We start from the raw sequence: 15,394 nt of genomic DNA, 5'->3' as shown, positions 1-15,394 counted from the left end.
GGGAGTATTGAATGTCGAATAGGCGGTGAGAAGAAATAAGAGAGGGAGAGAGAAAAACGTATCTAAACGAGTACTTAAGTGAGAGAGTGAGCAGTAAAGTGAAAGAGCGTGCCGCCTACGTATGGTGAAAGTCGCTAAGTCTAAAACGCGATTACGCTAAAAAAAAAAAAAACAATAAATAAAATGTGTCTCAATTTATGCAGTGATATAGCCGACATCGTATAAAATATGGCGTGCTTCTTGTATTATTTTTAAAGATTTTTTAGTGAAAGTGTTTTAACGTGAGCGACTTATAGAATCAGCGAACAATAACGCTAAGTTAAGGATATGTATGAAAGCTGTTTATGCGTTGTGTTGAGTATGCGCGCGCCTAAAAGTATACTATGTTAGCGCTACAAAGCTTTTTTTCTACTTTGGCTGTTGAGGGGCTCAAAAGAGTTCTTAATTAAGTACCTAATGCAACTCATGCAGAAGTGGCTGCATTTTGAAAGCTACGCGCTTATATTAAACATAAATTCCGCATCGTTAACTAAGCATAGTTTCGAAGCATACTCTAAGGCGCAAAAAAGTACAAATCAATGAAAAGGTCTCATTTTACATATAAAACCATATAAACAAAGCATAATATAATAACTAAACGTAGTAATAGACATTAAATGCAAATTAAACATACTCTCACACACAAGTACACATGTACACTCATTAACCCCCACAACACCCATGTTGCCTTATAAGGCAGACATACCTCATCATGATTGTATCCAGATTTTCACAACTATTACTTGATGGCAGAGGACTTCTTGCTGCTTTCATGTTGGACATAGAAAATGATATGAATTTTCTCGCTTGCTTTTTCAAAATTTTCGCTAATTATTGTTTTTATTGGTTGGTGTATTGCTGTACTATTTACGTAACCAAATGTAGCACGCGGTAAAATTCCGCCAAAAATTTAATGAGGCTCGTAAAGTTTTTGTTATTGTAGACGAAAAGTTTCCACAAAAAATATGCAAAAGCAACAACAACTTTTCCTTCACACACCACACAAAAATACGCACTGCAAATTTTGCTCTTCTAGCATACTCACGCACGCCGGCACGCGTCAACAAATTTAGATGATGTCGGACGTGTGTTAAAATGGTAAATTGGCGCTTGCGTCATACAATGTTCGTTCGATTTGGGTGTTCGCAGAAAATTTTGTTCCGTTTTTGTTACTGCGCACGATTTGTTGAAAATTTTGTACGGCCAAATATATTTGTTGATTAATTTTCGAATACGAAATACGAAAAATCAAAACGTTGAATTTGTGACAAAAACGAAACGAGAAAAACTAAACTATTGCAAAAATCCACAGAAATTTATGACTGAAAACTGATTTGATTTTGAAAACAACAAACAGTTCAAAGAAAATTGAATTTAATTTCTATGTAAAATTTTTTAACAGAAAATGCTCTACAAATCGATGCACATTGCGATTGGAGATTTTGGATATTGTGAAAGTTGTGAAAATTTGTGCAAATGCGCAAGCGCGAAAGAATTTAAAACACTGTGGATTAGTAAACACTTACTAACTAAAGTAAGTTCGTTGTTTTAATAAATATCAAACAATTACACGCAGCCACATCCGTAATACTTGAAAAGACGGGTACCCGTGCGTATACGTAACATTTTTTTGTTATTTGCTATACAAAACATAGGAGCTACCTGGAGAAAACACTGTGAAAGGATTAATGATCTTCCAACAGCGGTGCGACTCCAAAAAGTCCCGGAAATAGTCTAGAACAGGGGTAGACTGCTAATACGCGTCCAAAAATGACGGGAGAGGTGTCAAACGACGCGTCTTAACATCAGTATTAATAATCCGAAGGCGGAAAATGAAAATTTCAAGTCGTTTAAAAGATATTAACGAATAACCGAAAAATTACCCCGGATCCCTCCGAAACCGGCGGTGGAATTCATAGTATTTTTGCGCAGAACGCCTTTCTGCGTTGGTGGCCTTCGGCCGCGCTTATAAGAAATTACCCTGGCCGGTCCACCAATGGGGTGGGATCAAAATTAAATGCATGCAAAATCCCTTTGTACGCAAAATTTATTTCAGTGCACAACAACATTACAACAACCACATGAAAATTGCTTTAACTGCAAATATCTCCGGACAGAGATAAATTCTAAACGTGCAAATGTGGGTTGGTTCCATGGCTGTGTTCTCAGGTGCTGTACTTCCTCATAATACGTACGGAGATGACCTCTTAAGCTACTGGGAGGTGTGGCCTCTTCAATCAGATGTCTGTTGGGATGCCAAGGTTTGTTCAGCATTGCATTTCTTTCCTTAATGGGGAGTACTCTCGCCTCATTGTGTAGGTGGTGTTCTGGGGACATTAGAAGACAGCCCGTATCGGTTCTGAGGGTAGTGTTTTGGCAGTGCTACAAGAGTGTAACCGTCCTAAAAAGTTTCTTTTCCTGCAAACGCAGCAAAACCAGTTCTCTGTACCGGGATCAGGTACAGGCCCCGGATTGTGTTCAATACCTTCCCGGAGCAGGAGAATATGGTGCAGTCCCGCTGCAAGGATTTGCTGGAAGGAGGACAATTTGTGTTACACTGAAATAACAGCTCTTGGTTGGGAAAAATCCCCAGTCGCTCCGGTACATAGAAACGGCTGCCTTGCGCAGCGAATAATAAAACCCTTCCATAAAGATCTCTACAAACTTGGTCTGAATTTTCTTTGCTTCACTTGACTTAGAGCCAAATTTAATAACGTCTTTCGAGTTTCGAGATTGGCAATCGCTTCACTGACACAGGCACCCAATGTCAGCTGGAAATTGGACACGGTTTTTTTTTTAAACTGTGCTCTAATGTGTTGCGCCAAACTCAAATGACAATTGCGCGAAACTGAATCGAACAAAATAAAAAAAGGCAAATTAGAAATAAATATAAGATATTTTTGAAAACCCATGAGCTTGATGAGGGCCATGAGTAGCTTCATATGGCGCTCCCAAACAAAATAAAAAAAAAACTGAAAATTAAGCGGCTTTGCCATCACGTAAAACTCCTTTTTCCCCGACATCGCAAAGATGAATGAGCGACCGTAACCCAAAGGAACAAAACACCGCCGCAAATTTCTTGGAAATCAGTTATTTTATTATTCAGCCTTTTTAGACTCTTTTGGGATGCGCTTATTTTTATTATTTCATTTTGGCGCTTTTTTAATTAAGAATGTTGCGCGCACATACACTCATAAGCCAAGCACACAGGCGCAACCATAATTTGTTGGTAGCCGTGAGCTGAGGCGCAAAGCACAGTGGGACAGTACGAGAAAGCTTTGCTAAAAATTAATTATGTCGATACAGCTAACAGCTAGGTATGTACATATCGTCGCACGCTAGCCAGAAGCATGAATGTGCAATTTTTCCGATTTTGTGTTAGAGGCCTCTTTGGATTACCCTTCAGATTCTCTAGGTTCTACTTAAATCTAGAGCTTCCTACGCACATGGAAACCCCTATAATTTGCAATGCCATTTTCACGAATGTAAAATTGAATCACACAAAGTTGAGCCAGAAAAATGAATGTGGCACATTGTATGACGCATTCGTTGATATGGCTAAACAATTTTTACAATTTTTGAAAAAAATAAGAACAGCACATATTCGTATGTTCCATCGTTCGGGTATACGTGCCTGGTATTCTTCAACAAAATTACACCGATGAAGAATTTTTAATAGCTTAATATCATAAAAAAAAAGTTGTTTAAATGAAGGCAAACCGGTTTATTCGAAGCCGTTGCCTCTTCCCGAATCAAAAATAAAATACTTGGATAAATTGTGTGAAAAACTGGTTATACCAAATTAATATCACTCTTCTTATAAAAATCTTGAGGGCAACGCTTTTCCCGAACCCAACATTTCTACTAGTTCTATGTTTGCAATAATATCTTAAATAAAAACACATTAGTGTATATGAAATTGAATGGAATGTGTAACTTTTCCATTTACACACATACTTTCGATAAGTCAAAGCCGCGGATGTTTTCCCAAGTACTGTGATCCTCCGAATACCAGTCCGCCAACGGAATTGGCCTAGCAAGTCTTGGCTTGGCCCTAACGTTGTTTAAAAAAGAATTTGTAGTGATTTTTTTACGTCTTTTTAGGTTAAGGGCAAACCATGACCAGTTGGGCCAATTCTTATAGCTTATTCGGATTCAGCGCATCAAAATGCATAGAAAGCATGAGGAGATTAACTTGATTCTTTTAATTCTGTTGTATAGATGTGTTAAAAAAAATATATCAGCTTTTTAAATTTTTGTTGTGCCAGAAAAATGAATATGCTAAATCTCGGAGAATAGAAGGGATTAGAGCAGAACAATTATCTCAGTTGAGTATAATATATAAATACATTTTTACACTAGAAACTAATTCTTCTAATTTTGAGAGAGCAATAAACTTTGAAACTCGATTTCCCAACATTTTCATTTTGGCACATTCATGTTTCTGGCAACGGGCGACGATATATCAAAATCTTTGTTAAGTTGGTGACAAATTGCGTTAAAAAATCTAAATTGGTTATCAAAAAATTTGAGATGCTTAAAGCGAATTAGCAAATAATTTTAATTTTTAAAAAACTGCAATGAATTCTTCAAAAATTTTCAAAAAGAAGCATCATAAGTATTTAACTTTTTTTTACAGGAAAGACTAGTGAACCCGGCAGACTTTACTGCATTCAAGAAGCAAGCTCCGCTTCCACTCTTCTCTCCCTATACAATTTTCGTCTACTTTATTCTCCATTCTTCTTCTAATTTTTGTGCATCCCTTATTTCTCCCACTCCCATTCCAACTCTCACTCCCACTTCCACTCCAACTCTCACTCCCACCCCAACTCCAACTCTCAATTCTACTCCCACTGTTACTCCCAATCCCACACCAACTCCCAATCTCACGGCAAGTCCACCCATACATGGAATCTTTTAAATAATTGCGGAGAAAAAGCGAATTTAAACCCTTCATAATAGGGGGCACGGCACCGCCGACTTTTTCTAAAAAAATTTTCTAAACCATTCTAGAGCCATAACGAAAGGTTGAAAAACTAGTTATTATTTAAAAAAAAATTTAAGAAAAACTAATGAATTTTATAACTGAAACTCTACAAACAAAACTCAAATACGTTTTCGAAAATTTTGAATTTTTTATTTGGAGTTCTATGCATTTTTTTAATATGCAGTTTTGTAGCCCGACCAAGTAATAGATCTCTCAAAATTCTCATTGATTTTTGAAAACTTTTTTTCGGAGTGTTTTAAATTTGTGCAACAAAGTATACAATTTTTTTTTATATGAACGAAAATAAGAATAAAATTTGATAAATTTTCCACTGCTATTTCTCTGTACGCTGCTATACATATGAACATGAGCGCATTTTTGTAGATTTGTCTGATTTTGAAGAGAAATTTCTGAAAATAACCCATGGTGCAACGTGTCGCACGACCAACGCGCAGCAGCTTTAATTGCCAAAATGTGATTTTCCTTCTTGTTTTTACTTTAATGCTCAGCATCGCTACTGCTTTCTCGATTGCTTGATTTTATGCTTAGCAAAATTTGCTTGGAATTTTTTTTTGTAATTTATCGTTTTGGTTTCTGTGTTTTTGCAAAAAATTTAGCACAAAACTTTAAAAGTCCAGTTTATTATTTTAACGCTCTTTTTCTCAACCTATGACAAATTTCTCTTTTTTGTTGTTGCTTAGTTTTGCTCTCTTTTAGTCTGTTTTTTTTTATAGATGCTGCATTCCACAGCCAACATCACCAACTTTGACTGTGAACCGAGTCCATTCACATTGCGGCTGAACTTTCCTCTACACAAACGTAGATGTTGCAACTAGTTGTTGCGCTGCTTGGCCTAAATGTTGTTGCTATTGTTTTTTTTAGTTCTATATGTTAACTCTTCCTGTTATATTTTTTTTTACGCTTGTTGTTGTCTAGTCTGGGAATGTTGCTGTCGTATCAATGCTTCAAACACATGCAATTTGTTGTTGTGACATTGGCATGCAGCCAGTACTAACCAGTTACCCCATCCTCCCGCCTACGGAGTAGCACACACAACTAGTCAACAAACCAACCAGCCAAACAACCAGCACCCAGTCCGACCTCTCTTCTTTAAAGAACAGCTATACCAGTGTCCGGTTAGTCAGTTGGCCAAAGCAACCAGTCGACATTCCTGAGCGCTTGGATTCTTTTGTGCAAAACAAGTAATACAACAAAAAATGTTGGTGGGTATTTATGTGTCTGGTTGTATGCATCCGCGCATCCAGTTACATTTTGCCATAACGCCACAGAAGTACTATGCTATCGCACAAGCCAAGAAAGAAAAACAAAAACAAAGAAATTCCAAAGGAATGCGCTTTTAGCCACCACAGCCTTGCACCGTGCAACACTATTATGCAACTCCCAATGCAGCGGTCACCAAACGTCTCCTTCACTGCGCTCGCGCGATCACTTGCCTATCCAATATAGCCGCCAATCAATCGGCCAAGTCATGGGAAGCAATCAACATTCTTTAACTTGTCATTTTGTTTGTTTCTATTTCTTTTTTGTATGATATGGGGGTTCGTGTTGTTGTTTTGTTGCTTTTCTATTTGATTGCATATTTTTACTGTTGTTGTTGCTATTCAACGCATTCTACAGCCCACTGTGATTCAGTTGCACGACGTTTACGAAATGGTTTGTTGTTGTGGGGCATTTTTGCATAAGCTTGAACTGCACTCGGCGCTACGAACACACATACATTTGTAACTTGTGCTCTCAGAGTGAATATTAATGATGCCAGATTTCTACATTATGTGAAATTGTAGTGGTTTCTTAGAGCCTCCTGCGATTTACAACCAGATTGACTGAATTTTTGTATGTGTGCGTGTCGGGTATTTGACGCTTGCCCCGCGACTATCAAATAAAAAGCCATCAATCAACATTTGCATTGAGAAACCGTAGCGTTCGGACGTGAATATGTCGTCATCGGATGATGACTTTTTTTACTTGCAACTACAGCAGTTTTATTAAATAATAAAAAAATTAATAAGAATTTTATTAAATAATAATAAAAGCTTTACATTCCATAAAGCTGGTAAACATTTATAATTTTCAATAAATTTTAATATGAATTGCTGTTCTTCCGCGCACTTGTTCATTTTGAATGTCGACACAAACTAAATACAACACTGCTGTTTTGTCAATCACACCCCGCGACTGTCAAATAAGCAAGCGTCAAATGAAAAAATCAAAAATTTTTGATTTTCATCAACGTGTAGCCGACAACAAATACGTGTGTCACGAAGCCACCAGACTGCACTAACACACACAAAATTCAGTCAATCTGGTTGTAAATCGCAGGAGGCTCTTACATCGAAGCCGGTCTCACACAGTTCAAATTAAGGACTTTCGCGTACCGGATGGTTTTTAATTTCTGCGAATCAATAAGCAAGGTTTCCTCAGTCACAGGATCGCAGAAAGAAAGAGAACTATACTTACGTCGAAAATAAATAAACTTAAGAACGAAAAAATGAAGAAGCTTAAAATAACAACAAACGATAACTGGTTCGTAAATAAAACAACGATTGATTTCCCTAACGAAGTTAAATGGATATTGTCACTTGGTAAAAAATTCACAGTACCAACAACAAAATCAAATTTTTCACCTATACACATCATAGCTGAAATTGAACAAATTATACAAACATTAGAAAACGAAAAGGATAAGGAAATTGCGCGTAACAAAGTGAGCAATAGAATTCTTCAATTTAAGCGTAACATTAAGCATAATGAAGACCAAAAATTTATATTAGCGGCATTTTATAAGGCGAAAGCGTTCGTCGGCAAATACAAGAACGAAATTGTTTTAACAGAGGCAGACAAGGGAAAGAAAACAGTAGCAATGTATAAAACTGAGTATATAGAGAAAATGAGTAAGCTAATCGAAGACAAAAGCACTTATAAAGCAACAAGAACTGACCCTACAAATACTTTACAAAAGAAAAACAACAGAATAGTGGACGAGCTTTACAAAAACAAACATATCAATTATAGAGAGAAATAACAACTCACTTGCTCTGCGGCTTTGGCACCTAGAATATATGGATTGCCAAAAATACATAAGCCTGAAATGCCTTTACGTCCTATTGTTTCTTCAGTTATGGTCCCCTGCTACAAATTGTCAAATTACGTTGGAGATATTCTACAAGCTTTAATATCGGAAAAATACAATGTTAAGAATTCGTTCAACCTAAAAGATAGATTAGCCAATATAAGGTTATGTGATGATGAAGTTCTAGTGTCCTTTGATGTCGTTTCATTGTTCACTAACATACAAACAATGTTAGCCTCGAAAATAATTCTAGGAAAATGGAACCAAATAAAAGAAAAAACCAATATTCCAAACCCGAAATTCCAGGAGATACTAGATTTCTGCCTTAAAGATAATAACTATTTTATGTTTGATAATAAGCTTTATACGCAAACGTTTGGAATGCCTATGGGCAATCCAATTTCACCTACAATAGCTGACATTGTTATGGATAACTTACTTGACAATGCTATTTTGGAACTTAAGAAACGATTTGATATAGACATAAAATTTATATGTAAATATGTAGACGATCTCTTGGCGATAATTAAACGTAACGACGCGAACATTATTCTAGATGTTCTGAATAAATATCACAAAAAACTGCAATTTACAATGGAAATAGAATCCAACTCCAAAATACCCTTTCTTGATGTCTGCATCCACAGGGAGAAACACAACCTTTTTCTTGACTGGTATTCAAAACCTACCTCTTCAGGACGCCTAATAAACTACTTTTCCTCGCAGCCGACCAAATATAAGATTAATACAGCAAAAAATTTCATACATAAAATTTTGACCTTAAGCCACAAAACTTTTCATAATACCAATATACAAAAAATTTATAATATTTTACGCAGCAACAATTATCCTAATAATTTAATGCGAGAGCTAATAAACCAAGAAATCATGAAATCCAGCAACCAACCTAACATAAGAACAAATTTAGAAACGAAAGCAGGGAAAAAGTTTTACAGCGTCACATACATACCCTAGCTTACCGAAAATATTGATCACAGCATAATAAAAACAACTAACACAACACTTGCCTATAAGTCAAACCGCACTTTGTCAACGATATTTACAAGAACAAAGTGTCCTGTAGATCTCCATCAACAAAACAACGTCATTTACGAAATTACTTGTAAAGGAAAACCAAACGAAGAATGCGGAAAAATATATATTGGCACAACAAAGCGTCCCTTAGGTGTTAGACTGGGCGAACATGAAACGGATATAAGAAAACAAAAGAACAGTACAGCGTTATCACAACACATAATATCAAGTGGACACTCAGCTGACTTTACTAATGCGAAGATTATTGACAGGGAACGGAAAGAAACAACAAGATATACTTTAGAAAGCCTGAGAATCATGGAAAGAAGAGAAAAGACGATTAACAAGAAAGAAGATACAGACAATATAGCATCTGCTTACATTACGTGTATAGGAAAATAGTTTTTAGTATTGACGAGATTACCATAGCGTTAAGTTGGTATTGATTTACTGTCCATAAATGTTCAATGTTTTTATGTTTTTCAAAAGTGTTGTATGTTCAAAGACAATAGTTTTAAATAATTTCAAAAGAAGAAAACCCCTCGGCAAGGTGCAATATTGTAAGTTGGTTTTTCATGTATTATTATCTGTTTTTAGTTGACTTTTCATACGGATTTATCAAACTCAATAGAATTGTATGTAATTTAACATTTTTGTATTTTGTTGTTTGTAACAGATTTAACAAATAAACACATACCCCTGATGATGCTAAAAAGTTATTAGCGAAACGTTGGGTTAGAAAAGTGGAATAATTTAATTTTATTTCGCACTTAAAAAAAAAAAACTTAGACCGGAAAAGCCTAATAATATACCTTCAGATTCAATAAGAACTGGTCGGAAATACATAATAGGTAGTGGGACTTTCTTGCTCATCAAATTTCTGGCCTAACACAATGTCGTAGCAAAGTGTTCTACCTAGCCTTCCTTGTATCCTTTTTTCGACAGGCTCAATTCCATTTTCATTGCTTCTCGCCAAACCCTTGAAACGAAACTTTCACCTCGTTTTTCAGCTGAAAAGCCAGGTAAAATTCCAAAAAGCCTGAAGCGCTCCAAAAGCTTGTTATGGGTTTCAGCCTTAAGTATGAAATACACCAATCCTTTTGCGCCTTCGTTACTTTGACCCAAACGTTATATGCAAATCCGACATTAAGGCTTTTAATGGTACCTCCTCGTGAAAATATGAGGGGGTTGGCAATTGGTTTTACTTCTAGACTGTTGATAGTGCAAATGGCAAGCAACGTATAAAACGGGCATAGTTAAAGATATTAAAGGTATTTTAACGTCATGAGATTCAGCCAAAGCTATTGAAAATTTCTGTTGAAAATTCTATGTAAGAAAAGAAGGCTTACAATACGGCCCTGCAAAAAAGAACGTGTGGTATGACAGGATGTGTTGAAAAATCGTTTCAGAATATCTTTTTTAAAGTCAATTTTAAGGGTTAAAGCGAAAAATTATAAAAAATTGGAACATCAAATTAAATAATTCGACCTCCGGTCGTATAGTACAGATTCAAATGGAATATATCTGTTATAGAGCAACAGTCCATTTATGACAGGTTTAGTTAGTGAGTTAATCCTTTCTTGAAATATTTAGGAGTAAACATTGACTCAAAACTAACTTCTAAGGAGCACTCAGGGTGGTGGCAGAGAAATTTTCTATAGTCGAGCCCTAACGCGAATAATGCCCAACATTGGGGGCCCAGGCGAAGCGACCCGTCAGCTGTTTTCCAAACCTCCCCCGACCGTGAAGTTATGCTAAACGGCGATGCCTCGGGGTGTTTGTACATGCACAAGTTTAGCCTGGTTTCATTGGGTCACTTGAGGGCAGTGCGCTGCCCCCAACCTTCAAGGAAAAAAAAATGTCAAGTTCATTGCCCTTCGTGCCACATAAGTAGGAAGTCGAAAATATAATTATTAGTGTATTTGAACGCCTTTTGTAATTCGCATTCATTCAGACGGTGGAATCTGAGAAGGACTACTAAGAATGTGCATAAATTTCATGATTTCGTCTTTCTCGGACAGACAACAAGTTCGAAAGTCCTATACAAGCGTTTTTACGAATAGATAGTATGAGATATAGAAACTGGGCTTATTCCAGCCTTTAATCAAAGCTGCTATAAGGTTTATTGATTCGACCTAACAACCCTACTCTAAACTACGTTGGATCTGCGTTAACAGTACACCTCAATTGAGCATTTCAAGAGTTATTTCATGCGCTCTGAGCTACTTAAAGCAACTAATACTTTGAACTTTGAAACACATGATTTTATTTTTCACCGACTTCAAAATTCACTACCAAATAAATTAATTTTCAGTCTGGCCACTCTTTAGCATAAAACCTTTCGGTTCTATTATCAAATCACTAACTGCCACTGCACTGATTTACTTCTCTTCAACTTTGCCACATTTGCTTAAACATATATTCTTTTAGCATTACCTGTCTCCTTACCTTACTCTCTTTACGCGCAACTTTTTTATTGGCAACTTTGCGACTTTTGTTGTTGACCGCATTCGCAGCATAAAAATAAAAAAAAAACACGTCGTCGTCAATAACATCAGCCACTGTGGTCGTGTCGCAGCAACATGAGTGTGGTGAACCTAATACCCAATGATTGACTCGGACGCATTTTTTGCTGTAACGGCGCAGAGCGTCGGCATTGTTGTTTCTGCTTTTCCTTTTTTGTTGATATTGCACTTCGAGTTGTAACAAATAGCAAAAAATAAAAGTAGCACACGCACACCAGCCTATATGGAATTTATAAATGTGCGTATGTATGTATTAGAGATATACGCCGCCGATAACTGCCGCCGCCGCCGCCGATTTTGGTCGTTTTTCGCACGCCGCCGCCCAATGTCAAAAATATCGGCGTGGCGGCGCGGCGTCCGGCGCGTTACTATATTTTCTACTCGTTTAAGACTGTTTAGGCCATTTATTGTTCATGTCGAAATTGGTCGGATATGGTCGAAAGTGGTATCAACGGATGCGCATCACTGCCAGTTATAAGAAACTAATTGCGAAATTTAACTCTTTATAACTATTCAAATGTTATTTAAAATAACAGGCGCTTTCGATGTCAGCTTATCACGGACTTTCCATCATCCAATTCAGCAAGTTATTAAAACAAAATACTAAAAGAAAAGTTATATAATAAATTCATATGCTCACTTTACATTTTTGAAAAAATTAATAATGAACAATTAATTGAAATAAAATGACCCAAGGCGAACATGTTTTTAAACTGTCCTCAAGAATAAGTGAAATCAGTGATGCAAAATCCTTTAGTAGGTTCTAGGGGCATAAACACTCCTTTGAAATTATTCTTACCTCATACTTAAGCTGAGGATGGGCTTACATTCAAACATCTGTTGTTTATTTGCGAAACTATAAAATAGCGTCTGAAATGTTAATTCTGATTTTCACACTTCATCCTTCAATACCCAAGTCTCCCGGTTTGACGTTTCCTAAAGTTGGCGGCCCTATCCAAAACTAGTCCCTTGGAGTGAATCACATTGATTATAGCCTAAAATATCACCTACACGTTACGGCTCCTTTTACAATTGTGAATACGTAGGCACATATATCTACCAGGTGAGGCTTTGTCTTCACTCAAAGTGGTGAAGCAAAAGCTTTCCCAAGACAGTGGAACTAATGACCGCGTGTGATACTACCCTAACGTAGTGGACAGTCGAACTTGTCTGAAAACTGAAGCTACGCGATCATCTATAATGAGCTCCTATATCGCAAGGCCGGAAAACAGTAGTTAACAACTTTCAACTTAAAATCCGTCGACTTTCATTCTAAATTTGATTTAACGAAGACTATTGAAATCAATGTTGTGAACACACACGTCTGCAATCTTTGGTCTACATTTTAAAAATTTTATCCGGGGTCCTTGTAAAAGTTTAATTATGTAGATGCGCCGAGGATTATACGGATTTTCACCCATGACGCAATGACACCCACTTAGACTGCTTATGATTTCGAGGGCGGCATCTTTGGCCGAATAGTCACTCCCTAACGTTTCAAAGTGTAGCTCGGCAGCATAGCGCAACAAAAGTATCCGTTGGAAAGTTTTCGGAGCTACACCTAGAGCTTCTAGGAAAGTGACGTTGACGAAGGTATGAGTTCGAAGTCGCAGTCGTATAGCTTCTGTACTGGCATATGGTGTGAGGCTCAGGAGGCGTGGTAGCGACTGGTGGTAGGGATTCCTACTGTTCGCACATCGGAAATTTTAGCTCTTAAAAACAGCCGAAAAAACTGGAGGCGCCCTGTGCCACGATACTCATAAGTATTAATAGACCATTCATAGCAACCCTAAGTCGCCTTTATGCGTGACCGCCAAGGAGCGACAAATGATTTAAAGAAATTGTGTTCGCGTCGATTATTAAGAGTTAACCCTAGGTGAAACTACGCTTTGCACGAGATATACAGGCAAAAGTGTGACTATTTTATGTATCTCTATTTCTTTTCAGCAGACGCAGCAGTACCATTTCCAAAGACCGGGGTTAGGTTCGAAGCCTCTCTGGAGCATGCGAACGAGGGACAATCCCTTCGCAAGGAGCTACTCCTGAAAATTTTAGAACGGTCTGCGAGATTTTGATGCAAAAACCCCGGATCTTTCCGAAATGGCCAACACGTTGATTTTATTAAATACATATAAACAAAAACTTTCCTAAATATTATTTTTTCAAATAGAAAAATCAAGCTTTTAAAGTAAGAACACCGGCGGAAAAGTGATCGGCGTAAACCTCTAGTATGTATGGATAATGCACAAATAATCCACAATGAAAAGAAGAGAACGCCTGCGTAGACGAATATGCCGTATGCGGCATGGCTGGACTCGTTGCGGTCGGTCGCCGGACGCTAATGCCTGCTCCACCGCATTTTTTTTTTGCTGTTGTGCGCGACGTACTTCCAGGAATTGTTTATCGAAAAAATGAATTATTTTTCGGTTACTGTTGCAATATTTGCATTTTCGTGTCGGCTTTCATACACGTAGGTATTCAGACATACAGGGTAGCACAAAAGTAGTGTTTTTATGTGATGATTGATGATGTTGCGAAATGTATTGTGTTTCAAAATATATAGAATGAGCTACCAGCTAATGTGGACTAGAAGTGATCTCAGCGCGTGATATCCACAGTGTGATTTCTGTAGGTGGGAGTCGAGGAGACGTGAGTTGTCATAAACTCAGACTTCTACGGATCGGCTACTCTTTGTTACTCTATTAACAAATCGATCACGTTAGACAAGTCTTACGAACTTTGGCACAAACAGAGTATAATTTTTTATCTGATTTGATTTGACATCTCGCCATCGATGATTCAGTCACGGGAAAAATTTTTGAATGTTGAATGCAGCGCTGAGTTCATCTTCAAAGAGATGTATGATTTCCGGCCCTCACCTGTATGGTTCCGCCAAGATTTGCCTGAAGTAATCTAGCATATGATGCTTTCAGCAGAGTTGAACCTTGCGCAGGAATATTTCACATGAATAGTAAAACATAATCAGACCAATTCTAAATACCTATTCTCGCGGATTTTTTTATGCCCGCGTAAAAATTCCTCCAATTCTTTTCTCCTAGGGAGAAGAATAATTGGGGAATAGGAATTTCGAATTTTCGAAGTCGGCTGTTTTGTCAATTGAAATTTCGTTGCGCATTTCTTATTTTGTTTAAAAAATTTAAAAGTTTAATTATTTATTGTTGCCAATTTGTTTGAAATTAAGAAATAACGTATAAACAATGCACATTACTGCATTTCATGTGTTATTCACTGAAATGAGTAATGAATTGGTGCCACAGCAACATCAACAGAGGAGCATAAGAACAAGACGGCGGGATAACACAAATCCGCCGGAGTTGCCTGCTTTCATTCTGCAAAGCAATTTTCAGGCGGCCAAGTCGAATTGAGCTCGCCTTTCGCCATATGCCAGTCTATTTAAGCCTTCTTAAAAAACCCTTGCGCAATTTCTGGATGGCTGCATCAAATATACCAAGAGCTCTTCCGTGGCTTATGATATACTTTTCGACTTAAAATAAAGAATATTGTGGTTGTTGTTGTATTAACAGTGAGAATATTGTGGTAGAATGTAAATACATATTTTAGCACAAATTTGTACAAATAAGTGTTCTTTCTTAAAAGAACCAATTTCCTTTAACTATTTTGATGCATTCCCTTTAATTTAACTAGTGAAAAAACTCCTATGAAATGGCAGAGAAATCTCCCTCTACCTCACATTCA

General features: G+C 37.1%; 1 protein-coding gene across 9 annotated transcripts in view; it reads right to left on the bottom strand.

The window, feature by feature from the left end:
* The window catches only part of Imp (IGF-II mRNA-binding protein), a 141,328-nt gene that overhangs the window by 16,770 nt on the left and 109,164 nt on the right, over window positions 1-15,394 (bottom strand). The window contains exon 1 of one of the 9 annotated variants that reach the window (XM_067780189.1): window positions 746-1,275. The exons of the other annotated variants lie outside the window; for them this stretch is intronic. Coding sequence (XP_067636290.1) covers window positions 746-822 — 77 coding nt within the window. The 5' untranslated portion in view covers window positions 823-1,275. Of the gene's footprint in view, window positions 1-745; window positions 1,276-15,394 lie in introns of those variants that run through there. 9 annotated transcript variants of the gene reach the window in all.

This window comes from Eurosta solidaginis, chromosome 4 (genome assembly GCF_040869045.1).
Source record: "Eurosta solidaginis isolate ZX-2024a chromosome 4, ASM4086904v1, whole genome shotgun sequence".
NCBI classification, from domain to species: Eukaryota; Metazoa; Arthropoda; class Insecta; order Diptera; family Tephritidae; genus Eurosta; species Eurosta solidaginis.
Note: the sequence above shows the minus strand (reverse complement) of the source record. Positions and strands in the feature narration are given on the sequence as shown.